Source organism: Prionailurus bengalensis, chromosome D4, assembly GCF_016509475.1.
Source record: "Prionailurus bengalensis isolate Pbe53 chromosome D4, Fcat_Pben_1.1_paternal_pri, whole genome shotgun sequence".
In the NCBI taxonomy this organism is placed as follows: domain Eukaryota; kingdom Metazoa; phylum Chordata; class Mammalia; order Carnivora; family Felidae; genus Prionailurus; species Prionailurus bengalensis.
Window position 1 is genome coordinate 47467774 of NC_057359.1, and position 25435 is coordinate 47493208.

The window sequence follows — 25435 nt, forward strand, 5'->3', positions numbered from 1 at the left end:
TTAGCTCATGTAAATATGTGAGGACAATTCCCATTTGTTACAAAAAAAAAAAAAAAAGGTAGTGATTATTAAATCAGAGCAACAAAATGATGTCAGCATCTAATCCAATTACCCAAATGTTACCACTGATAGTAGCATGTATTCCTATAAAAATTACTCATTAAGTAATATTTGAAAGCTGACTATCAGAAGTGTCATTCAAAAAAATTTTTTTGCACATTCTACTTCAACTAACATGCTTTTAGAATTCTTACTTTGGATATAACACTGCTTTCAACTAAAGCTCTGAGAGAATCTCTTAACTCTAGAGAGTAAGTTTATCAGCCTCAGCACAGGAGCCCCCAAAATGTGTATAAAGACCTACTCACCACACTGTTCTTTCCCTTCAACTTTGTTTATTGATGTACTGAACATGAAAAAGTACAAAGAATCCAAACACAAAAGAAAACATGTACAGCCTCTTAAATACTCAACAGAATATATTTTCTATTCCAACAGATGTGAATTAAGTCATACTGTACAACTTCAAATAAATACCAGCCTTACATTTTATTAAGTGCTCTGATAAACACTGTAAAGTGAAGCACAATTTGCATGCCCTCTCATCAATGCCTTGGTTTGCTACAGTAGTATAGGAAAGAAGCACGTAGCTGCTGTTTTCCCGTGAGGGAAACCTTATTATTTTTTTTTTTAAGTATATACATGTATTTTGTTTTTTAGTTTTTTTTTTTTTTTAAACGCAGAAGGTTAACTCTGACAATCTAAATGCACCTAAGGATATGAGAAAGTGCTAAGCCAATTGATTTCTGAATAGCATTGAGTGGGTCAGCATGAAAACTCGCTTATTCACTTTAGCACGCGCCTCACAGTATATGTACTGTACTATACTGAAAAATTTTATAACTACAATTTTTAAATAATAAAAAATAAAATTCAACGCAACCGCAAAGATAATGTACAACTATGTTATGCATAGCACATTGCCTGTTCTAAGGGGAAGCATGTGAGCATCTCAGTTTATACAAAAAGCAGGACGTAACTATATAGTTCTCAGTGCATCCTGATGAAGGCATTTTTGCCTTCAGCTTTTTTGAAAATTTATTATAAGCTAGATGCTAATCAGAAAATATTTTGTATTTTTTAAAATTTCTTTCATACATGGTAAAGACTTATTTTATTATTTCCCCAAATAGTGGTTTAAGCATCATACAAAGTTAAATTTCAGTAGCATACAGATATTTATGACTTTTGTATGAAAAATGTAAGGAAATTTGTTCAAAACCTATGGTTATACTCATTTTTTTTTTACCACAAACATATTTATAAACGAAAATGTAGCATCACCATAAACAGCTGAAGCTAGACTATCTACAGACAAAATTAGCAACAAATCTGATGCACTGTAAATTCAAGTCCTCAGGACAACGAAAGTGATTAAGCAAGACCTCAAGTAACAATGTTAATGCCATTTACAAAGGAAAAAACTGATACAAAAACATTCAAAACCTGAACATCACTTGGCATGTAAGGGAAAAAAAAATCAAATTAGCTGAAAGGTTCATAAACACAAGGTCTTATTTACATTACACAAAGCTCAGGTGTTAGCCTTGAACGTAACTTTCAAAATACCTTCAAATATATCCAACTCAGATCACTTTTGCCGATTTGCTGCAGTACAAATCATGTGCAACATCTTTTTTCCTTAAGACAAAACAATTCTTCAAACAATACTGCAAGTACATCACTAAACACCATGAGCTCTATCTGAAGGGATTTCTTTAGGAAGAACAGATTTTTTTTTCCCCCATCTCTTGGTAATTTAAATTTCTTGCCTGCTCTTATATATTCTTTTGTAAATTTTTTTTATTTGTTTCAAAATCACAAATCAATGTGAGCCACCTATCACATAATAACCAGGATGATCAGACGCTCCACTGGTGATTACAAAAATGAAACCAGCAGTGTTTCCCCCATTGATTCTACTCCTTTCATACAAAGATCTCAAAAGTAGTTTTTCTACATCATAAATCTTTCTAAATTTTCCAACCACTGCAAATTTCCTGGTAAATTTTAAAAGCTCACTAGGTGTCATATGAAGAGATTTCTCAAAGTATTCAAGTCAAAATATTTGTTCCAGGACCAGTAAAAAGTTTCTCCAAATTTTCTTTTTTATAAAAATAGATGCTTTTTTTAAACCCACATCAAAGAGGCTCTTATCTCTTTGGCAAGGTACTGCTTTACGAAAAGTTCTCCAGTATTCTTACAATAAGCGTTTATAATGTAGCCCCCCCCTTCCCCAACCCAAATCATAATTACAAAATAAATACTGTTTTTAACTTCATAAATAAAAATGTAAACTTCAAAATACTTTTCTTAGACATAACAGTAATGCTTTAAATGTAAACCAAACACAAAGCTAATTAGGAAAAGAAATAAAAGGGGGAAAAAAAAGACACAACCAACTGAAGAATTACAACACAAAGCCTCAATATTTACTCACAGGTTCAAGGCAGTTATGTAAAAAGAAAAGAAATGTCTTCCCTTAGCTGAAACACTTTAAAAGGTCCACCTTCTTCAAAGAAGGCAATAGAATGCAATGTGACAGGTAAAAACCCTGTACCTCTTGTCCATATTCAAACATAAAAGATATTTAAGAAGTTTTAATTCAAATACTAGCAATAAAAAATCTCACATATTTCTTAGGATGCTAAGTAGTCGTTTTATCCCCATCTCAACACTGACTTACAAAGACATTTACTAATGTATAAAGTTTCTCTTAACTTGCCTTTGTTGTATAGTTTTCATATATAAATGGACTGAGGACAAGAGCTCATTAGGCTTTGTGCGTTTTGTTTGTCTTAAAGGAGACCTGCAGTACTCTGTCTCCCAGACGGTATCCATTGAGGCTAGCTATCGCCATGGCGGCCTCATCATAGTTGGTCATAGTCACAAATCCAAAACCTTTGCATTTATTGGTGTTAAAGTCACGGATGACCTTCACGTTGGTGACCGCTCCAAAAGGCCCAAACATTTGCCACAGGATACTCTCATCTGCGTCAGGAGCCAGGTTGTACACAAAAATACACCACCCTGTTCCTGGGTGCCCAGGTATATTAATTCCAGCCAAACTGGTCATTCCATCAATGGTCATTGGAGAAAACCTACTAAACAAAACAGGAAACACACATACACATGCGCACGCACACACACACGCGCGCGCGCGCACACACACACACACACACACACAAATAGAAACAGAGGTTGGTTACAGCAATGGACGTTATTTCTTTTCCCTCTCCCATCCCAAGAGTTTGAGTAAACCTCCCCCCATCAAAAGATACATACAACCACTTGATGTTTCAATCAAGGCTTGCAGTGACATGCTCTTTTGACAAGGCATTAAGTTATGAAATGGCCATTATATGCTATATTGGATAATATGACCCACAATAGCAAAGAAATATATTTAGAATATATTTAGAAGTGGCTTCATGAATTGAGCAGGATTGGGGAGGGGAAGGTACCAACACATACATAAACATGCTATAACGTCGCGATGCAATACACAACAAATAATGGGGTTTTTTAAAGACCAGGGGTATCTATCCAGCAGTATAAAAATATTCCTTCAGTCAACCGTGCTTCAAAAAGCAGCTTTTCATTAGGTTGTACATGCAAAAGAAAACTGAACACAAACTTATGAAGGGGGACACTCCCAAAATCAAAGAAACTAATCAATTATGGGAAGGGATTATGAGTATCATGAACCTCTGTCATTACCTCTTTACTCCATAAGCCATATTGAGCAGATTGTCCAACCTGCAAAACACACATTTAGCAAACTTCAGTTTCTCATTTTCCCCTGGACGTTCAAAAGAGCTGGGTTTGTTATTGCCATCTTCCAAGGGGATATCTGCATATTAATTCTATGTGAAGTCTCAAAACTTTGGGTCTCAAAACTTGAGAGAATGGGTTCCCACTGGCATTAAGACACTACTTTTTCCAATGGATAGTTTATCGCTACAGTGGTTCGTGCCACATAGAGGAAATGCTGGTGGTCATCTGAGCAAACCAGAAAGGAAATGTGGAGGCTGTGGAACAGTTAATCTTTGGGCTCTCACCTACCGCCAGGTAAATTCTAAGTGCTTCACATGCACCTACATGTATTTTACACTGCTGTTAAAAAAAAGAAACAGGCCCCAAATGGAATCGCCTGTGCGGAGCCCCATGTCAGCAAACTAAGACTTGGTATCTACTAGTAGGTTCAAGGATATGAACTTTAATCAGTCAATCTGGTATTACGTGGTCAAATCTAGTGAGGTTATCTGCTGGAAAGACCCTTCCCCCAAAGGAAGGTACCTAGCCTGAAACAATCCACTCTTTGTTAAAAACCTCTCTTTTCCTGTTCCCTTCTGCCTATAAAAGCCACCTGTTTTGTATATAAAAGCCTTCCATTTTGTACATCTCCTTGGAGCTCTTTTCTGTCTGCTAGGTAAAATGCTACTTGATTCATGAATTGTTCAATAAAGCCAATTTCATCTTCACATTTACTCAGCTGAATTTTTTAGCATTAATTTTCATAGCTCTGTTGGTCCCTGAATATACCAAGGCACACAGATTAAGTGACTTGCCCAAGACCACAGGGCTAGTAAATGGTGGCACCAATATTCTATGATTTCCCTTCAATCTCCCAATTCTGAAGGACTCTCATTTCTTACAAAGTGGTGTTTTACAGGCAGAAAGAACCTTACAGACAGTATCAGCTAAGTCTGTCATTTCTCAACGTGCTCAACTAAAGACCAGAGAAAGGCAACAGACTCATTGCTCCAGCAGGCAAGAGGGCAAAGAGTTCAGACCCTGAGACTGATGCTTATTTTGATTCTGCCACAGGAACTGTAGCCCCACTCAAGGTGTAAGAAGCCAGGTAGAAACAAACCAACCAACTTGAGCTTCCCTTAATATTTTTAAAACTCAATAGTTGGGGGTGGGTAGGTACTCTTTAAAACTCCCCATCTCTTTCCTATTTCAAAACTTAAGTTGATTTTATAATACTTGATTTTTCTTGTCAGTTTCAAACGGACCATTCTCATGTTTCAATTTCCAGAATGCATACCAATTAATTATATGTGTTCAGAGGATGTAGGCATAACTTAACTCGTTGTAGACAGAACCACCTTCAACTGCTGCAATGTTCAATACTGTCCAAAGTAAGATCGTGAGGCAGGGGGAACAATTTTTTTTTCCTTCTTATAACACCTATGAAAGGTTAAGTCTGAAAAATGTCTCAACATTATTGTCTAACCTGTGGCCTCAAATGAGTCTAGGGCACACATGAGACAGCAATTCCCTTTTGTTTTATAAAAGCCAAGAAAACATCTCTTTCTGGTCTTTTAGAATTGGAAAAAGAACCTTTATACATTCCTGTTCCCAATCACCCCAGGGCATTTTGTGTGTTTCGTGAAAACAGAAAGAAGTAACTGAGCTGATGTAGTGCAAAGTGTAAGGGAAGAGAACAAATCACAATGACAAAAGACCCTCATCTGTGTGTGTAGGTCCTGTCCCAATACCCTCTCAGGAGCAGGGACATGTTCATTCCCCACTGTGCCACTGTGCATAACCACAGGCCTGGATCGCTGCAGGTTTACAACTATCTGGTGACAAATAAAGCAATAAGGTTACCAATACTATCCTTAACTACTTAATCCAGAATGAAAACTATCAGGAGGGCTGCTTGGGGAGCCTATTTGTATATGCAAGGAAAAAGCACATGTGTGGAAAGAGTACATAGGTGGGAAGGCTTTGCTTTCTGCAGAGGTGATAGTCATGCCTTTATACTCCAAAAAGGAAAGGCCACCAACACCAGAAATAAAGATGCATACAAATTAGTATCACCAACCCTCAAGTAATAGGATACAAATAATTTCATGCAATTGCTAGAATGATCAATGAAGAATGCACTTGGCAGAGGATACCTATAGAAAAGAAGAGCATATTGAAGTCTCCTTCCAAAGTGCTGAAGGGGCCAGATGCAGAGACACTTATCGATTCAAAGTAGTGTTATGTCGTCTCTGCCAGCCCAGGTAGGGACTGTTACGCTCTGCCACTATCAGTTCAGTATACCAACCCACAACCTGAAGTCCAGAAATGCAATCTTCTAAGCAAATTTTCAGTATTTTCAAGACAGGGTAGAAACCAAAACTGCCCCAGAAGTGAATTACAGGTTTTAGAGAATCCAAGGATTCCCCATGCAGGAGTTCTAGGCCTTTACACTAGGATCTCGAAGGCTCTCTCAGCGGGCCTCATATTTGCCCCACCTGTGAAATCCTAGGACACACTGTGATCCTGACCATTTATTTCTTTACTTACACTTTCAGGAAAAATTCAGTCCTTTGGAACTTAAGCCAAGTTCTTAGTCAACCCCCGCCGGCCCCCTCCCACCATCTCCCTCCTCCATCCTCTCCCACATCGTCCTCTCCCACATCCTCCACTAACAAGGAGAGCAAAGAGGAACACGGGATCTAAGAAACAGGACCTAGGCAATGCTGAAAACTCCAGCCTGCATGCAACAGTTGGTGCCACACACCCACTATTTCTCATGGGAGTTGGGAGTAATCAGTGGGCACTTCACGTGGGCACTGTGCACCCCAAATCTTGTTTGTAGCAGTTGGGAGACTGTAAACTAGGCATCTTCTCTTGTAATTGCCTAGTTTACCGGTCAGACACATGACCACTATTTTACTCTCCAGAATTATACATCTTTGCTGGTATGTCCAGAGCCCAAGGGCAGACATCTTTTAATAGGTGCTCATTTAAAAACAGAAGCCTATTTTTAATGGAGACCTAACAAGTTAGTAGCCTCCAGAATGACCCAGATGGGTGTGAATAACGATTAACTACAGTGTGACAAGAAAATATTAAAATTCCCATTAAAAATATGCTTTTAACTTTAAAAGTATTCTTGGGGCACCTGGCTGGCTCAGTTGGAGGAAAATGGGACTCTTGATCTCAGGGTCTTGTAAAAATTACTTACATAAATAAACTTAAAAACAATATCCTTTACTCAAATTTAACTGAGGCACTGCACCCAGTACCCTTGCTCAGTCCCCATACTTTCCTGAGGGAAGACTGAGTAGTCCTCAAAAGGGACAGTGACACTCTTCCCTTGTTCTTTAGCTTGGACATAATCCACTTTACAAATAACACATTAAGTGGATTTGGAGGATTAGATAGGGAAACCTAGCTTTAATTAAAATAACCCTTGAAGAAGATGTAGCTTCAGAAAGATTTCTATACAAATCCTCATCATCAGAGTGAGGATGACACCAGTAAGGGAAGCACAAGTAAACAAAAACAGGGAGAGCAGATTATTTCTCCTACTCTTAGTACAAAGTACATTATGAGGTTACACACAAGATAATCCAACGTCTCACTTTCATGAAATCAGACATGAAGTTCAAAATTACCAAGATAATTTTATGAATCTTGCTTTAAAGGCATATTTATTATTAAAATACTGGGTAAATGAAATGTATAGTAAGTCAGCATGATAATAAGACATTTAATATATTGTTTCATCTTTATTTCCTGTGTTTGACTAGTGTTTATGAGTTAATGAATGTAATAGCAGAAGCCCATGTTTATATAATTTATAAAAACATATACTGGGGATACAGGTACAAACATTTTTCTATCAATACAAATACAACTCATACGAGGCCATATTTTGAACAGAACCCTATATTAGATAGAGCATTCTGATTTCAAAACTAGAGGTTTTTAAGTAGAGAACAGAAAGAAGACATCTGCTTAGCTTCCAAGAAAATTGGCCGACAAGACTACAGGAAGGCCTATACAAGTAAAAGGGGAAATGTGACTTTAATTAAAGTCAGAAATAAAAATATAGAGAGATTACTAGTGGTTAAGAAAGTGACACTATGAAGTCTACAAACTGGTTCTCAAAACCTCTCCAAAGCACTCGCCCAGATCTGCTCTGAAGTTAAACCACAAGATCATCAACTTATCCCCTTGTCCAATTAGATGGCATCATCTATCCTCTACAAGAAAAAAAAAAAATTACTCAGGAGGACTGATACCAGTTTATTCCAAAAGGAAATCATGGTAGTGCCATCAGCATTTGCCTTAAATGCAACACGAGTGCTGATTTAAATGGCTACTTTACAAATGCATAAAGGCTTATAGAAGCAGGCACACAGGCCATTAGACTAGATCACATTCAATAAAATTAAAGCTGCCCCACAAGAAGAGAGATGAAATATTTGGCTGAAAGCTTAATTCAGACATGGTGTCCCAAAAACATACTTAAGGGGCTTGAATTATACTATGTATCCAAATAAATAAGGATGGTTTTATTTTGAAGACTGTAGTCAATTAAATGAGCACTTGCTCACGTTAAAATAATTCTCTAACTATTCATATGGGTTAACTGGGTCATAAACTTCACAAGCCCACTTTTAAACTTAACCCTGGGGCGCCTGGGTGGCTCAGTCCGTTAAACATTCAACTTCAGCTCAGGTCATGATCTCATGGTTCGTGGGTTTGAGCCCCACATCGGGTTCTGTGCTGACAGCTCAGAGCCTGGAGCCCACTTTGGATTCTGTGCCTCCCTCTCTCTCTGTCCCTCCCCACTCATTCTCTGTCTCTCAAAAATAAACGTTTAAAAAAAATTTTTTTAATAAAAATAAACTTAACCTTTATTGCATGGGTTTTAATTTTCCTGACCTTAAAAGATATGGTGCATTTCATGAATATTAAAAATATCCTTGACTATTGTTATACTTATAACTTGTATTCTCCGATCTCTCTCAACTCCCAAGGTACTATGACAGCATAAAAAACAGAAATTTTCTAAGTGTCTGCTGGAAGGTGATAAACTGAAGGCTATGAGCATTAGGACACAGACATTAGGAAGAAAGTATTTCTGTAATGATCTAGATTTGAACGAGAGAAGAACAAAATACTAGCAAAACAAGCAAGTCCTTAATTCCACGGTCTTTATGAAGAGAAGATTCAATGTTAATTCAACTGGGGGGGGGGGGTTGTCAAGGTAATGACAACCAAGTTCTTAAAATACTCAAGAAAAGCAACCAAACACACATCAGGTTAAACCTGAACCCTAGGGATAGGACTCCCGATTTCTTCTAACACTCAGTCTAGACCAAATGCTTTCACTGAGCTCAAAGACTAGTTCATAACTTAATATCTAGACAGAGATTATGGGAGGAAAAGATCATAGGGCGGTAGAGACAAGAGTCAATAGAAATCCTGGACAATAAAAATCACCCTCAATTTCTAAAACCGAGTTTTCCTTAGACAATTCTCATTCCCCTTTTTTCAGAATTTCTTTTTCTAGGAGTCAGGGAAAGGAAGAATTTCAAGTTGGTAACATATGGAATAAAAAGATAAAAGCAAAGGATGGGCAGAAATATATTTAGCAAGATAATAAATTTGACCATCATAACATCCTGGAAAGCTTTACAGAACCACAAGTAAGAAGCAGAGAACATGCAGGGAGTGGGCTGGGTGGGGCTGTGAGCAGATACAGTAGTCATCAGCCTAGTCTCGGGAGTCCCCTGCATGCCTGGCCATTTCAGTAATCAGGCATTCTCCTAAAGATCCTGTCATCTCAGTCCTCTTGCCCAATCTTCCTCAGAATTCAATCTTGACTCTCAGAACAGAGTTTTACTTAATAACTGCCATAAAACAAATCAAGAGCTTAAATTGGAAAACACCAGAAATAACCAACAATTTAAAATGCAAACAGGTTTCTATTAACATCAAACATTTTATTTTATTTTCACAGGGTTGAAATCAACCTGTAAGTCTCAAAGAACCTTCCTCTCTGTAAGCTCAAAACTCTTTTCTAGGCCCCAAAGAGCTCTGAAGTCAACTGGATGGGCTGTCCAGGAAACACCTCTAAAATCCCTCAAATGTGTCTGTGCAAAATTTCCAGAAAGTATTATTCGCTTTAAGATGTCACAGAGGAAACCCACAGGCAGAGCTAAAAAAAATGGTTTTATGAGATTTCTTTCTCCACAAGGGCAAGCATCCAGCTGCTTCGCGCACCTCTCCCTGAAGCCATGGCCACTATCATCCACCAAAGTCAAAGGTACCAGGTGTGCTTTCTGACAATGCTTTTTTTTTTTTTTTTTTTTTTTTAACCTTGCCAAGTTAAAACAGAGAGTGAAAAAAAGGCTCAATCGACTGGGTACCCAGTCATCCAGTTCCAAATGGAGCCTTTTGATAGCACCACCTCTACTCCCAGGGCAAAAGCTACCCTAAGTAGGAAGTGACCATACTGTTTATGGCAAATTTCCTTCTCACACCTCAGGTGACACAAGTATTTTTTTAAAAGCAGATATCTGACCGATTTTATCTCCACTCTTTTCAGTACTCTCAATACCCCAAAGAAAAAAAAACGCATGTGATTTAAGTTCAAAAACATAACTCTTCATTAAGCTACATTTGTGATCCTATTTTTAGTAATTAACTATTCTACCCCTGCAAGGAAAGAAAGAAAACTGATATGCACTTGGGATTAAAAAGAAAAAAAATTAGCATGGGGTTAGATGGAATTATGGCTGCAGTATACCATATGGCCAAAAGGATATTAAAAAAATGTTCTGGGGAAAAAAAAAAAAACTGGGTGACTTTGCTTATGAAACCAGAAGTTCTTTGTGCTGTGTTTAAAGTCTTAAAGTCACTGTTCTCACATGCAGATTAGAGATGTTTTTAAAATGACTCTTGATTTGATTGTTATCCCAAGTTTAAAATAAAACTTGAAAAACTGAAATATTTATGCTTGTCTACAAGATAGAATGCCTTCTTTGGGCTGAAGATGCAGAGTCATTCTATGGACTATACAGGGGTCTGAAAACTACCACCCACAGGCCAAATCCAGACTGCCATCTGTTTCTGTATAGCCCAGGAGTGAAAAATGGCTTTTACATTTTTAAAGAGTTGTTAAAAAAAAAAAAAATGTATGCAACAGTAACCATGACCCATAAAGTCTAGAGTATTTACTATGTGGTCCTTTACAGAGGAGGCTTGCCAACCCCTATAATACAAGAATAAAATTTTAAAAGGTGAGGGGAATCCATTTGTAGAAACAATGTTTTCACATAGGTTATATATCCTTAGTGGTATACATATTATAAAGCAAAGTAACTGAAAGAGCTTGACCTAAAAGCTGAAATACAGGAATAAAATCTTATCAAGAAAAAAACTAAAAAGGAGAAATCAGAAGTACTGGAAACAGAAACAACCCAGCATTCTGCCGGTCGGAGTTTATAACCTTGCACTATGGATGTCTGGGGCTATATGATTTGTTGCTGTTGGAGGCTATACTGTGTACTGAAGGATGGATGTTCAGCAGCATCCCTGACCTCTACTCATTAGATGCCAGTACCACACTGCACCCAAGTCATGTCCACACAAATGTCGCCAGACACTGCCAAAAGTCCCCTGAGGGGCAAAATTACTACCCAGTTGAGAATCACTAGTACAGCTTATCGTCCCTTTTTGTTACCACCTTTAATATTAGCATAAGACACTGCACCTCAAATAGGTTTTCTCTGTGCCCGTAAGAAAAAGAAAGAAAACAACAACAACAACAGAACAGCAAAGCAAGAGATCCTATCAATAAAAGTACTGCACAGTGAACCTGAGAGTTCTGAGTTTAGTAGCTGGGCATAAGAACCAGACCAGACTTACCTAAAACGCTGTGCCTGCTGAGCTAGTGGTCCTGGATACCTTCTGTTTGGAGACTGGTACAGCTGGGAAAGGATGGCCTGATTGGTTTTTTGGCTTGGATTATTAGCAAACTTTACAGTGATTGGCTCTGTGGCACCAGGCGGTTTCTGGCCATTTAGGCCTTTGATAGCTTCTTCTGCCTCAATTCGCTTGTCAAATCGAATAAAACCTACACCCCTTGATATGCCTATTGGTAAATTTGGGTAAGGATTTGGGAAAGAGGGAGCAGAAGGAGAAGGGAAGGAGAGAAGAAAGGATAAATTAATTTCTCCTTAAAAACAAGTTTTCACCTACATATAACATCTGCCACAAAATAACAGGAGGAGGAGAGTTTTACCTTACCTCTGTAGCAATTCAGTCTAGAATAACAATTTTGTATTTTTTTTAATGAAGTCATCTACACAATTTGAATACCCATTATCACCTGCCTACCAATAAGCCAAGAAAAACAGCACACCAGTATGCCCATGTTCTCCCTACCTGCTGTCTTCTCTCCGCTCCCCCCCCCCATATGCTGACGTTCTTTAATAATGTCAACAACAACATGCTTGAGCTCCAGTTCTCTTATGCTGTTGGATAAGCAGCTCAGAAATGAAGGGCACAGTAGCTTCCTTTCTTGTAAGAAGAACAGAACCAGGCATTTGCTAAAAATGCTACAAAGCTATGCTAAAAATATATTACAGGGGTAGAAAGATATTACATCCAACTTTTTAATAATAAAATTCTACTTAATAATATTACATAGGACACTGGCCCTTTAAGAAAGTGTCCAAAGAGGGTTTTCTCGTTCCTGGAAACTTCCCCCACAGCTTTTAACTATTATAAGGTGAAAAAGGGATAAAAGAGGACCTACATTTTTAAATAAATAAATTAGAAATAAAGTCTCAAAGCTTTCTGGCTTTAGCAGTATTACTCCAATGGAAATGCCATTCTCTGTCTCATGTTCTTCCCACTCTGACAGACAAGAATAGGAAAGCAGAGGGAGGGCCAAATACCTGTCCAGCTTCTGAAAAATGGCAGACAAAAACCCAACCCATTCCATTTAATTATCTTAAATGGGCTAGTTGAGGTCAACCCATAGCCGGCCATCTGGAGATAAAACAGTAGCAGGGAAATACTTTTTGGGCAAGCAAATTGGTACTAGACGTACCAGCTTGGGAAAGGTAGCTAGACGAGTCTAGAATGAGAAGTTATTGAGAAAGGTTGAGAAAATGTACTAGACCATCACGATTTACAGGAACCTTAAAAAGGAATGAAGTTCTACTGGCTTTGTAATTAATACTGTGTAAATTCAATGGCTTAGAATTTTATTCTAAGTGGACAGGCATTTCTTCCATATACACTTATGTCAGCCCATACCACTTTTCCTTTCTGATTTAAGTTACATCAGTTGCACATTACCACCTGATGGCTGAATAACAAAATTGCAGGGTTTTATTTTTCATTTCAGATAAAGTGAATAATTTCACCTTGAAAGCCATAAGTATGAAGATACAATGGTGAAATGACAGCAAATATATTCTTCACTAGCGTGAAGAATTAATAACCCCCAAGAACTTAACTATTCCACGAGGAAAGCATAAGATGAGCAATGCAATAGCCTCTACACAGACTGAGTCATCTCAAGCTGAGGTCCTCAAACTTGAGCATGCACCAGAATAACCCAAAGGGCTTGATACAATGCCCATCCTCAGAGTTTTATTCATTAGGTTCTGGATGGAACCCAGAAATCTGCATTTCTAGTGAAGTTCCAGGAGGATGCTGATGCTGCAGGGGTGGGACCACACTTAAGAACCAATGACTAACCCCAGAAGGGATGAAGTAAGTCTCTTTGGGAGCCAATGTACTCAGGATGGATTTGCACCTAAGGAGATGGGCATTCTGTAGCAGAAGTGACATCTACTCTCAATTCACCAAGTCCTCATTAAGAATAATTTAAAAAGCATAAATGATATGAACAAATAAAAGGGCATTTCTATTGCTTTAAGCCAATTTATCTGGATTGCTAAACCTCGATTTCTCTTTTCCTGGTTAGCAGTCTGTGTGATACAGCACAGAATGAAAGAACATGTAAGAAAGATTATAAAACACAGTCATCATGAAAAGACCTTATTTTTACCTTCCTTCCCTAAATTTTCTTCACAAAGCACAACCTATTGGCCATTCTCCCAAGCATATGTGTATGAAGGTAGATCTCTCTCTACCCAAAACTCTAAGTGTGGTGCCTCCTATGGATGAGCCCAATTAACAGTACAGAAGAGCGTAACACGGGCTGCTTCCACTCAAACTCACATCAACTCAACTGAGCTTCACTTGAAGAAATAAAAACTTGGCCTGATTTTATTCTGTAGTTAATCTAGTGCTTCCTTTTTTTTTTTTTTAAAGATTAGAACAGAAATGATATAGAAACTAAAACAACAACAGATCAATGAAACCAGGAGCTAGTTCTTTGAAAATATCAACAAAACTGATTAACCTATAGCCAGACTCATTAAAACAAAAGAGAGGCTCCAATAAACAAAATGAGAAATGAAAGAGGAGAAATAACAGACACCACAGAAACACAAAGCATTATGAGGATGTCCACTGCTTACTTTAAAAAGACAACAGACATTGTAATACATAATGAATCTCTTCCGGTGGTATTATGACAGAGAGAGAAAAGGAGAAGGAAAACCAGAAAAGTAAAAGAGAGGAAAGAAAAGGAAGAAACATGAAGAATATTAAAGAGGAAAATCTGTCTACATTTTCCCCCAAGCCTTGATGTGACTGCTTGAGTATATGGCCTTAAGGTTAATTTTCCCCCCTCCTTATCATGTTGCTCTATTTTCAGTATGTTTTTAAAAAATAAACATTATTTTCATAATAGAAAATTACCATTTATTTTTAAAATCTGTAATCAAATCAGTATTGCTTTTTTTAAAGGCTTTGGCAAAAGAGCTCCCTTACCAACAAAAGTTTTAATACACCTATCAGTCTTCTCATTTCAGTTGGTCAAAAGATACACCAGGCATAAAATATTTTAACATTCAAAAAGTCAACCTTTTACACATGCCCATACAATCCAGCATGGACCTGGAAACCAGCCTGAACAGCTAGTGCAGACATGGTGTCATCCTCCCCTAGAGAACTAGTTGCATTCTGCGGTATTAAACTATGCTTTTTACAAAAAAAACAAGACAGCTTATTAGGAGGAGTACTTTATGGAGGATGGGGGCTTTTTTCACGCAGCAGCTTAGAAATGAGGATTATTATCATCTACAAATTTATTACATGCCATAAAACAGGCTTCGAACCTGCCCCTTCAGGGTGGAAATGACTCAAGCTCGCTCACTTCACTCCACAATCTATTTTTATCCATGCATATTTATGAACAATTCCAGCAGAAAATTGCATTTTCTGGTCCACATATACCTTTGATATGTTCTAGAGGCAAGACTGCTGTACGGAAAGGCAAAATATTTCACAATCTGCCACTCAGAAAGTGTCAAAGATTGTGTAGAGCAGCTGCCGACTTACCAGTGACCTGGTCAACAAGAATACGAGAAGTAATGATGCGTCCATATTGTGAAAAAAGCTGCTCCAACTCCTTCTGGGTCATTGTTTTCGGAAGTCCACTGACATACAAATTCGCATCTCTGATAGAAGCTGAACTTGGGCGAGCATAGGAAACCTGGGAAAGGAAAATGAAATTAAGCATCTACACACACTCAGTTACCTCCCTTCAGAAACTCAACGACTGCCTAAAGTTAGTCAGCAGCTTTTCCGTATGGAGCACATAACAAACACGGATGTTAAAAATAAGTCCTGGGTTAACCATTTTACTCCTTTCTGGAGAAATGATCAAGAAATAGAAAATGCCATTCCCCCAGGAGGAGAAAAGAGATCATATTTATCCCTAGGTTTGCAGGTTTTCAAAACAAACCAGTGGTGCACATAGCACAGTACTACTTAGGGTAACAGGATGTCCTCACTGGGGCCAACCCCCTAAGCTACAGATGTAGGCTCAATCGAGTAATTCAGTTTAAGAACTCTAAATTCATCCAACACATTTTTGTGACCTGTTTTTGAGCCTCTCCCATCTCTGCAGGCGATCGTACAAAGTTTCTAAAAATTTACCATATTATCACTAAGTATGCCTTTTTGATTCATTTCAAAATAGCATTTTATCATCCCTAAACTTCCGGACATTTAAGTATGTGAACAAGCTATATCTCTAGCCATTCCTTGTCTATTGTCTTCTTGTCCACAAGTCTCTGTAACATTTATTTTCCAAAAGGTCTTAAGTCCCTTTTATTGGCTTTAATTACCATTTTATGTATCCTTTCAAAAAGCTTCTAAGATATAAAGTTCAAAATTCTACAAGGATAGAAGACAAAATAAGTCTGACTGTATTTGTTGATAATCAACATTCTTCATGTAAGCTCCATGCACTAAGGAACTACCTCTCACTCTTATCACTGTTATCCTCAGTATTTTGGCATATGATAGATGCTAGAACATTTGCTGAGTAAAACCAATCTAATAACCAGTGATCCTGTGGGCCCAGAGCAAGCTTCCTAGACCACAAGATTTAAGGGACAGTTCATGCAGTCATCGAGAGCTTGCCCAAAACATAATCGACAGCTCTTTGCCTACACCTATCTCTGCCAATTTTCAGACAGCTCTGAATCTCATATGCTATTCCTGACCACATTCCCTCTGGTTTAATTCTAAGCTTTTCTGGACTACCTAACTACAAGGTCACAATATAGCCTTCATCTTCCAGACAATTCATAAAAATGGCCAATGGGTCTAACTCATATTGATTTGCTCAGGTACTGTAACATGGTAACTTCTGCTTGCTACTTTCATCTGTAAGTATCCACCTTTAAACTAGTCCACTGCTCATTTCAAAAACAAAATTAAACAAACAAACAAACAAAAAGGTCTTCAATTTCAATAAGCTCTTGGTATTTTCAAACATATTCTCCATGGTTTAAATTATGCCCACAGTGTTATCACCATTTCCTTTTTGGCTTTTCACAAAAAAAGTAAGCCAGATTTATATTACTTTATAAAAAGGTCTTGCTATCTTTCATCCCTGCCCCACTAGTGTTAACATTTAATACTCTTATCTTTTATTCAACAAGTTTGCTCATTAACAAGTGAAAACACACCTCTTGGTCCACAGGCTATATTTGAAGTTGCATGAACACTGTCCTATACTATAGACACAAGGAATTTGGAAGAGTGGTGGAGTGCCGAGAGATAATTATGCACATGCACTTTTTCTCTATGCCTCACCACTTAAGAATGAAGATTGAGGAACTTAAATGTAAGTGAAAAATATGAAGGAAAATTCCAAGTGATCAACAAAATAATTCAAGTGGAACCTAGTCTTGGGATTGCTATAAACTGAAGGAGAAAAAAAAGGAAAAAAAAAAAAAGCAAATGAATTACAGATACCCTCACTAATATGAAAACAATGAATATCCCACTTCTTTTCTAAAGCCCAATTCTCAATTAACAGCTACAAATCCCACCACTTAAACTCTTGCTTTCGGAGACTGAGAACTCTCAGCAAGGCAGCTGTAGTCTGCTCAGGATCATGTGACTAAAGCATTCCCTTTAGGAAGAGCCACTTCCCACGGGCAACAGAGTAAGCATATGTACATTCTCTCTCCCAAGGACTGATGAAGGAGGCCATGGAGGCAGACAGCCACTCCAGGAGCTCAAGCAAGGCGTGAGGCAGTATAATGGTAGTTTTAGGTGATGGCTTTCCAACCAGTGTGCCTGGGCTCGAAACTACATTCAATTCATTAAGGCTCTGTGAACTCGTACAAATTTAAGTCTATTACCACGTGACCGTACCTCCATTGTATGATTAGGAATCTTAATAATTTCTAATGTACACAGAATTCTTCGCACAGAACCTAAAAACCTAGGTGACTATAAACATTATTTACCTCTACATGCATCTGAGAAAGACACAGACCATTAAAACTGAGAGTAACCTGAGTCCATTACTGTGTTCCAGAATAATTTACTCAGGCAGTGACATTTACTGCTCTGTGCATTTCGGAGGAGTGTGGGTGGAGTGTTTTAAAAGTTATCCTAAAATATATTTAGGAAAACGGGTTTATATTTAGTGCTTATATAAAAGCTTTGAAAACATACTTGGGTCAGTTATGTTATCTGCTTTTGTTTTTCTTCAGTGTCCGGTCTCAAGTTCACACTGCTGCTTTAATTTCTAGCCTGTATTGACTAGATTTTATTTTCTGTATTCTTGATGCTCTAGCATCTGGGGCCTGGATCCTGAAGACTGCCCCTCCCAGAGATAACTACTTCTTGGAGATAGTAAATGACTCTCCTGTGAGCCTGCCTTTGATATATAAACAAACCAATCCCACACCTTTTCTCATGTATCAAATTCTCACACACCAAGCCTATATTCCCCACCCTAAATGACCCCAGGGCTGGGTGTCTGACAACTAGAAACTCCCCACCCCCAATCTAGAGCCCTCCAAAATTATTCAAACTATCCAATGCTAAACTCAGCATACCTAACCCGCCTCACTGACCCTTTCCTTCCCACTGGGAATTTCAATAAAGGCTCTGGACCATACTCTGCCTTCATCTCTCTGCCTCCTGATCATCCTTGGTGCTTCCCCATGTGGCCCTACATGTCATGGAAAACAGGGCTGTTTCCTTTTGTTTTAAGTCTGAGAGAAAGAAAGAGAGAGAGAGGGAGGGAGGGAGGGAGGGAGAGAGGGAGGGAGGGAGAGAGGGAGGGAGGGAGGACACGCAAGCGAGCAAGCAGGTGAGGGGAAGAGAGAGAGGTAGAGAAAGAATCCCAAGCAGGCTCTGTGCTGTCAGACCAGTGCCTGAGGCAGGGCTTGATCTCACAAACCCCAAGATCATAACCTGAGCCAGTCAGATGCTTAACTGAGCCAACTAGGCCCCTGTTTCTAAAGATCTGTAACTATAAACTGCTTCCTTCTAACAATAATTTCCATGTCAGCATAGCCTACCATACCTGATTAAAACGAATCCAAGGTACATTTTTAGAACACAGCCACATTAAAAGGACTCCTAGAAGCAACGGTAAATCTCCTCATGAGTATTTTTTTTAGTAACTTTCTCAAAAAACTGGTTCCAGTCCCAGGACAGAGATGAACTACCACGTATAAACTCATGGTAGTAACAAATATTTCCATTTAACTTACACTTAGGGACTTATGAGACTTTACCACGTGCAAAATAGAGTGTTTTGTCTGTGGTAGGTAGAGCACACATTAGTATTTTATAGCTGGGCAAATAGCATAGACAAGGTAAGTAACATACCACTGGATCCAAACTCTGAACACAGGATCCTTGTATCCTTGTCCAATTTTCTTTCTACAATTTACTACAGTAACTTTTGTTCTTAAAGTTTGGAGGAATTAAATCAATCTGGGTTGTTTCTCACACTAACACACACACAGTGAAACTGAGCTAAGGCAGCAGAAAACAGGATGCCACCAGATATTAAAGTTATATCAAAGTTATTTTATTTCATCTTTCATTAATATGTTCTCTAAAAAGTAACCTCTAGCAAGAAAGAATGAGTGGCCACAGATTGAGACTCACTGGAGAAACTTCACATGATACTTAGAATTTTTACGTTTGTTTATTACTTTCTGAGAATGTGATTAAATGAGCAATGTATCCCCCCTCTACCCCTCATGAACTTCCAAGAAATAAAAGTGTAATGAAGGGCAACCATCCTTCACCCAGACCAATGTGTCATGTCTTGCCCCTACACCTGTTTCTTAGGATCTGCAGACCCTTCTCCTGCTCTATCAAGGATGTCACTGTCAGTAACATCCTCCCTTCCAAGAAAAGCAAAATATTTCTTCTTCTATCTCAAAGGATTATAAACAGAATGTACTTAGATCAAAGTAGGAAGAAGACTCTGCCAGTAGGATAAATTTTGTACCTGGTAATTATCAGCAACCTTCTCCATTCTGATTTTTCTGGATGTGGAGCCTGTACTGGTGCCTTGAATAATGCTCACCTACAGGAACTCTTGGTCTATCATAAGCCTCAAAGTATTAAGTCTATTTTTACGGTCCTTCAAGGTTAATACCCCTTGGAGAAGACCCAAGAAATGGCTTTGTCTTTTGGCAAATTATGTATTAGAAATACTTCAATATAATAGCCCTGCAGCATATGATCCACTGGAGTCAAAATAGATTCTTCTTTCACCAACTGCAAGCTCTTCTCCAATCTACATTCACTGGATTAACAGAATGAGTTTGGATTTTAAATTTTCACTGCCATTTAAACAGGTGAATATTTAATGCCTGAGGAGCAAGGTTATGAAATGTCAAAACTACTAAGTGAAGGATCTAATTTAAGAGGCAGCCAGAGAGTCTGCAATTTAAATATTTAAAGATGATACAGAGAGTACAACACTGAACACCAATCTACTCCAAAGATAGCAATTTAAAACTCAGGTTTATTCTGGAATTTCTCACAACCCTACAAGTGATATAATAAACAAAGACAAGCAATACTGAGATTACTTGAGGGGAAGCAAGGAAAGCAGTTAGAAGTACCAGGCAAATAAATGCTCTAGCCAATGGCTTCTCAAATTGTTCTTCGTAAATGAGAGCACACCGGACAAAATAGAGATAAAAATAGATTTATCAAAGTAATTAGGTCTTGAAAATGGAATAGTTTGAAACACAATATATTCCTTGTAATTAAAAACTCATTTATTCATCAGCAACTAAAGCTAATTATACATTAAACATTCAAGGACAAGTAACACATATACTAAGAATAGGCTATCAAAACACAAGTTAATCAAAATACACAGAATTAAAAGGAATGAAGATATCTATGGATAAGAATTAGCACTTCATTACATGTACATAGTAGAGTTTAAAATCCCACTACATCACGTTCAATAGTAAGTCCATCAAAATGCCTTTGCCCAAAAAACACAACCGCTCTCATTTCTCTTGGACTCATCAACAAAAGATCAGTGACAGTGGACATTAATACCAACAGATGAAAGAGATAAGGTCTATAAATGAACAAAGCAATTCCTTCTTTATTAAACTAAGGACATTTGAAAAATCTCCCACTGGCAAGATCAGCATTGAACAACTTCTATCATTTGTCAATTACTGACCCAGGACTATCAACATTAAACCTGAAAATTAGATGCTTGCCACTTCAGACTTTTTTGAAAAGCTCTGTTCATTCTCTTCAGCTGGGAGGAATAGATAAGATCATGGTTGTGCCTATTTAAAATGAGAATTAATTGCTGTTCATATCAAAAAGCTGAGTCTTGATAGGGCTGTCTGAAAACTGACACTATCACTAAATAAAAGCTCTGGCTCTGGTAGGCAGTAGCAAAGGTCCTGTGACAGCATTAAGGCTTTACAGACAGGTGGTTACACCAGAGCCTCCAAAGAGCTGAGAAGTACACAGAAGAATGTGATCTCCAATCACAATTCAGGCCAGAGACCTCAAAATGCATCCAAAAGGAGGAACTATACTTTTATCTGCTTCTAAATGCAAAACCCCACCAGGAACAAGTCTCGAAAACACATCAAGGCATATACATATCACAGTCTAAGTTTTTTAAGGGCCAGCATGTTTCACAAAGGGTGGCAAATGAGTAAACCTGAGAGAACAAAGCATACAGAAATAAGTCCATAAGTAATTAAAGATTAGCTGTAGAAAAGGTGTTAGAGTTCAAAGCAACAATCACCCCTACCAGGAAGGCTTTAGAAAGGGGTATTATAGATTAGGGGAGTTACCTTTAATAGGTATTCCAAAACATGGAATTTAGAAAACTCCATTGGTGGAAAATACAGATGAAACCTCTCCTTTAAGTCTCATAAAGATTGTTTTAATTCAAACAACACCAGGAAACACATTTGATTGTGTTACTCTCAGCTTCAAATCCCTCAGGGACTCCTTAATGCTTTAAGATTAATTTCAAATTTCTTAGTCCTTTACGCTCAGGGCACTGACTCCCTTTCTGTATAAACACTCACAACCTTCAGTAGTTTTCCAAACCTTCCTCTCTCTTACTTCCCAGTGTGAGTATAACCTGCACCTCCCACTCAACTAAATGTGAGTCACTTCAGACTCTACAATGGCATCACGAGTGCCTAACATCCACTCTCATCCACCTTCAATTGTCTGAGTTAGTACCTTTACCAGTACCCACATGCCTGGTTTCTCATCCACACTGAAGAAACCAAGATAAACTCATCTCTTATCCTCTCTTACAACTGCCTTACGTCCTTGAAATAAGAAACCTTGTCTTTATCCTATTTTGCACACCCTGGTACCTGCCACACATTACCGTAATGAAGAGGATTTATAATCACAAAGTGGAGAAACTTCATTTTGGAAATCTTATGTAAAAAGTTAAGAAGGGCCATAATCTACTTCGTAAATAAAGCAAAAATCATACATGATGGCACTCTGTTCATAGACTAGACTGTAGATGCCATTAAACATGTCAAGAATGAAGTGTCATTTCACAAACTGGGGATTCAAATCTCCAGAGGCAATAAAATCTTTGACAGAATAATATGTTGCTGGGGGGAAAGGTCTTAATATTGGAACAAAAAGGAAACAGATCATTTGGCCCAATTTCTTTTTATTTAGGAAGGAGGGAGACTGAGGCACACAAAAATGAAGTGATTTGTCCAAAGATGCAGAGCAAAAGAGTGTAGGATTCACAGGCCTTGACCCTTCATCAAGAGATTTTCCAATACACCACTGCCTGAGACACAATCTGAAATCATACAGGTTTCTAGCAAAATGACAATTATTGGGAGGATGATGAGACATATACAAGGAAAAAGATATATGCAAGAAGGTAAGAACTTTAGGTCATCAAAATGGTTTCTTCTATACACGTAAGAAAATCCGAAATACATCAAAATGGGTCTAGTCCATAGGACACTTACTATATTTCTTATACTAGTATAATGCCTGAGAACTATTTAGGAGATGTCTGACAAAAAGCTAAGGGGAGGGAGGTGGGGAGAGGGGAGGACAGTTGAAGAGGAGAAAAAAAAAAAAATCAAACTAAGAATCTTGAAACTATTGCTTTATACCAAGTTAAAACTTACCTACAATAGAATATTTTAGGTATTAAACATGCATTTAAAAAACATTATGTATCATTTAACAGAAAGGGAAAATAGCAACTGGGTGTATTATACTAGAGAGACTACCCAGCTTTACATCATTTCCAAGTTTTAATGCAACATTAAATAAAATTCAAAGCAGTTGACTCTTATACCCAACTTAAAATTGGACCAAAGAATAAATAATGTCCTAAGAGTTTAAGTGATCACTTACGACATTATTAAAAACAATAGAAAAAAAGCACACTAGTTCTAAGTATCCTATTAAGCAACTAATCATAAACTGGACACTTGAAAAATTAGATTTCCTTTTACATACATCTTAAACTCAGCATCTGAAAACTACACTGAGCATAGTCTATTAAATACTACCCACATCTGTCTCATCCAACATTTATCAATTAAATGAGGGTCCAAGCAGACTGTCCTGACAGACATCTTTATATTTTATTGAAGTACAGTTTTATTAAAGTATCAAAATATTTACTAAACCATCAAAGTTTTTAGCAGATCACATCTGCCCTTCTATTGTCGCTTCTGCCTGGCTACAGAACCCCGTTGGTTCAACAAGGACTCTCACGCTGGTAAAGGTAAATAGGGAACCCATGGTAAAGCATTCCTGAAATGCATCTTAAGCCAACAACGTCTTTCAAATTCCTAAGGATTTGTGCATGTAAAGAATCTAACAACAACAACAAAAAAAAATAAGAAAACAAATAGAGTAAGTGGTAAATGTGGCATCCAAAGGGGGTTGAGGATTAAACTGGATCTACAATTGCAGTGGTGGTCAATCAGTCATCCCAAGGTCTAAGCAAGAATCTGCCAATCAAACTGTTCCATACTCCATTCCATACCTTCACTTAGCCCGTTAAAATTTTAGTAAGTGATTACCCTAAAGTGGCTTGGAAAAAAAAAGAAAATAAAAGAGATGGAAGTTTCAGCTATAACCACCAGAGTTCATTCCTAACCTCTCTGCACTGGGAAGTTTTCAAGAGTGGCTAGGAAAAGCGGACTCCCTTATTTTCAACATTAAAAAATGAGAAATGAGCCTGTATTTATTTGGCCACATATCTTTAGAAGTATTAAGTAAGGGGTACCTGGCTGGCTCAGGTGGTAGAGCATGGGACCCTTGATCTCAGGGTCATGAGGTTCAAGCCCCACACTGGGCATGGGGCTTGCTTAAAACAAAAAGAAGAATTAAGTAATATAAATAGGCTAGAATTAAGGCAAACAGGAATTAGTGTATTACTATGTCAAAAAAAACTTAAAAGGCAAAAAAAGAATGTATTATCACTGGTTAAGTTCTGGCCGCAACAGGGCATACTACGAACTAGTGGCCAGAAACTCGTACCGGAGCCCTCCAAAGGGCTCGTACCGGATACTCGTACCGGAGCCCTCCAAAGTTATGAAGCACTGAAAACACAAGGCTTGGACGTGCACAGAGCCAAGTTCAGGTCTTGGCTCTGGTGCCTTACCAGTTATATAACTAGGGAATAATTTCCTTAGTTTCTCTGAAGCCTCTATTTGTTCGTTTACAATCTGATGTAAATCAAAGTCCTCACCTCACAGGGACCTTACAAGGATTAAACGGAAAAATAAAACTATTAGCACAAAGCTGGAAAACCATAATAATGTTTCAATCATACCTTAATGATTTCATACATAGAAAATCATAACAACATAGATAATGATAGCTCCAAACACTTACTAAGCACTTACCATGCCAGACACTGTTCTTGGTATGTTACATACCTTAATATTCAACTGATCCTAATATCAGGGTTATAAATTGGGTGTTATCACTAGCATCCCTAATTTATGTAAGAAAAAACTCAAATTATCACTATTATCTCTGAGATCAGATAAGAGGACACAGAGGAGGCATTTGATACAAGAAGATGTATGTACTTTAACAGAAAAACAGTTCAAAGATTAAATAAGTCTTTTTCCAAATCCATTGCAGTTATTATAAAAATTAATCCTCACTAATTATTACAATATTACAATACAATCTTCCATGTATTTTGTAAGACAATAGCAGATAAGTGTATGGGAGAGCCCAAGCCCCCGTTGAAGCCTAAGGAAAAGGCTGTTTGTCGTATAGAAGGTCAACATCCAGCAGCTTTAAATGAGCTGATAGAAAAGACCAACTTGATTTTAATATTCTTTCCCCAAAGTACTGCATATTAAATACTCCCACTTCTTTATTCTCTCTAATAAATATCTATCAGAGCCTAAAATGAGATGCAAAATGAGAAACAGAATCATCTCCGTTTTGGGAAGACAGTGGCAGAAATCATAAATGGGCTTTGGGGAATAGTGTCTATTTCAGATGAGGGGCGCATGTATGCACTGAATGTGGGATGGGTTACAAAACACCATTCAACCAGTGCCTAATGACTCAATGTGATTTCACACCAGGAAAAAATACCAAGAAGGCTATGCTAGCAGAGTACTGTGAAAGTTTTTCACTTTGGACACTCACGAAATATACTAGGAGGATGTTAGACATAAAGAAT

At 37.8% G+C, this 25435-nt stretch overlaps 1 protein-coding gene across 8 annotated transcripts in view; it reads right to left on the reverse strand.

Moving 5' to 3' along the window:
* Nucleotides 1-378: 378 nt before the first annotated feature.
* ELAVL2 (ELAV like RNA binding protein 2) overlaps nt 379-25435 on the reverse strand; it is a 164883-nt gene continuing 139826 nt past the window's right edge. For 6 of the 8 annotated variants that reach the window (XM_043567486.1, XM_043567484.1, XM_043567487.1 and 3 more), the window contains 4 exons: nt 15289-15442; nt 11731-11956; nt 3781-3819; nt 379-3164 (listed from right to left, as the gene is read on the reverse strand). In XM_043567486.1, coding sequence (XP_043423421.1) covers nt 2834-3164; nt 3781-3819; nt 11731-11956; nt 15289-15442 — 750 coding nt within the window. In that variant the 3' untranslated portion in view covers nt 379-2833. The remainder of the gene's footprint in view (nt 3165-3780; nt 3820-11730; nt 11957-15288; nt 15443-25435) is intronic. The other 2 variants (XM_043567485.1, XM_043567483.1) reach the window with 1 other exon arrangement.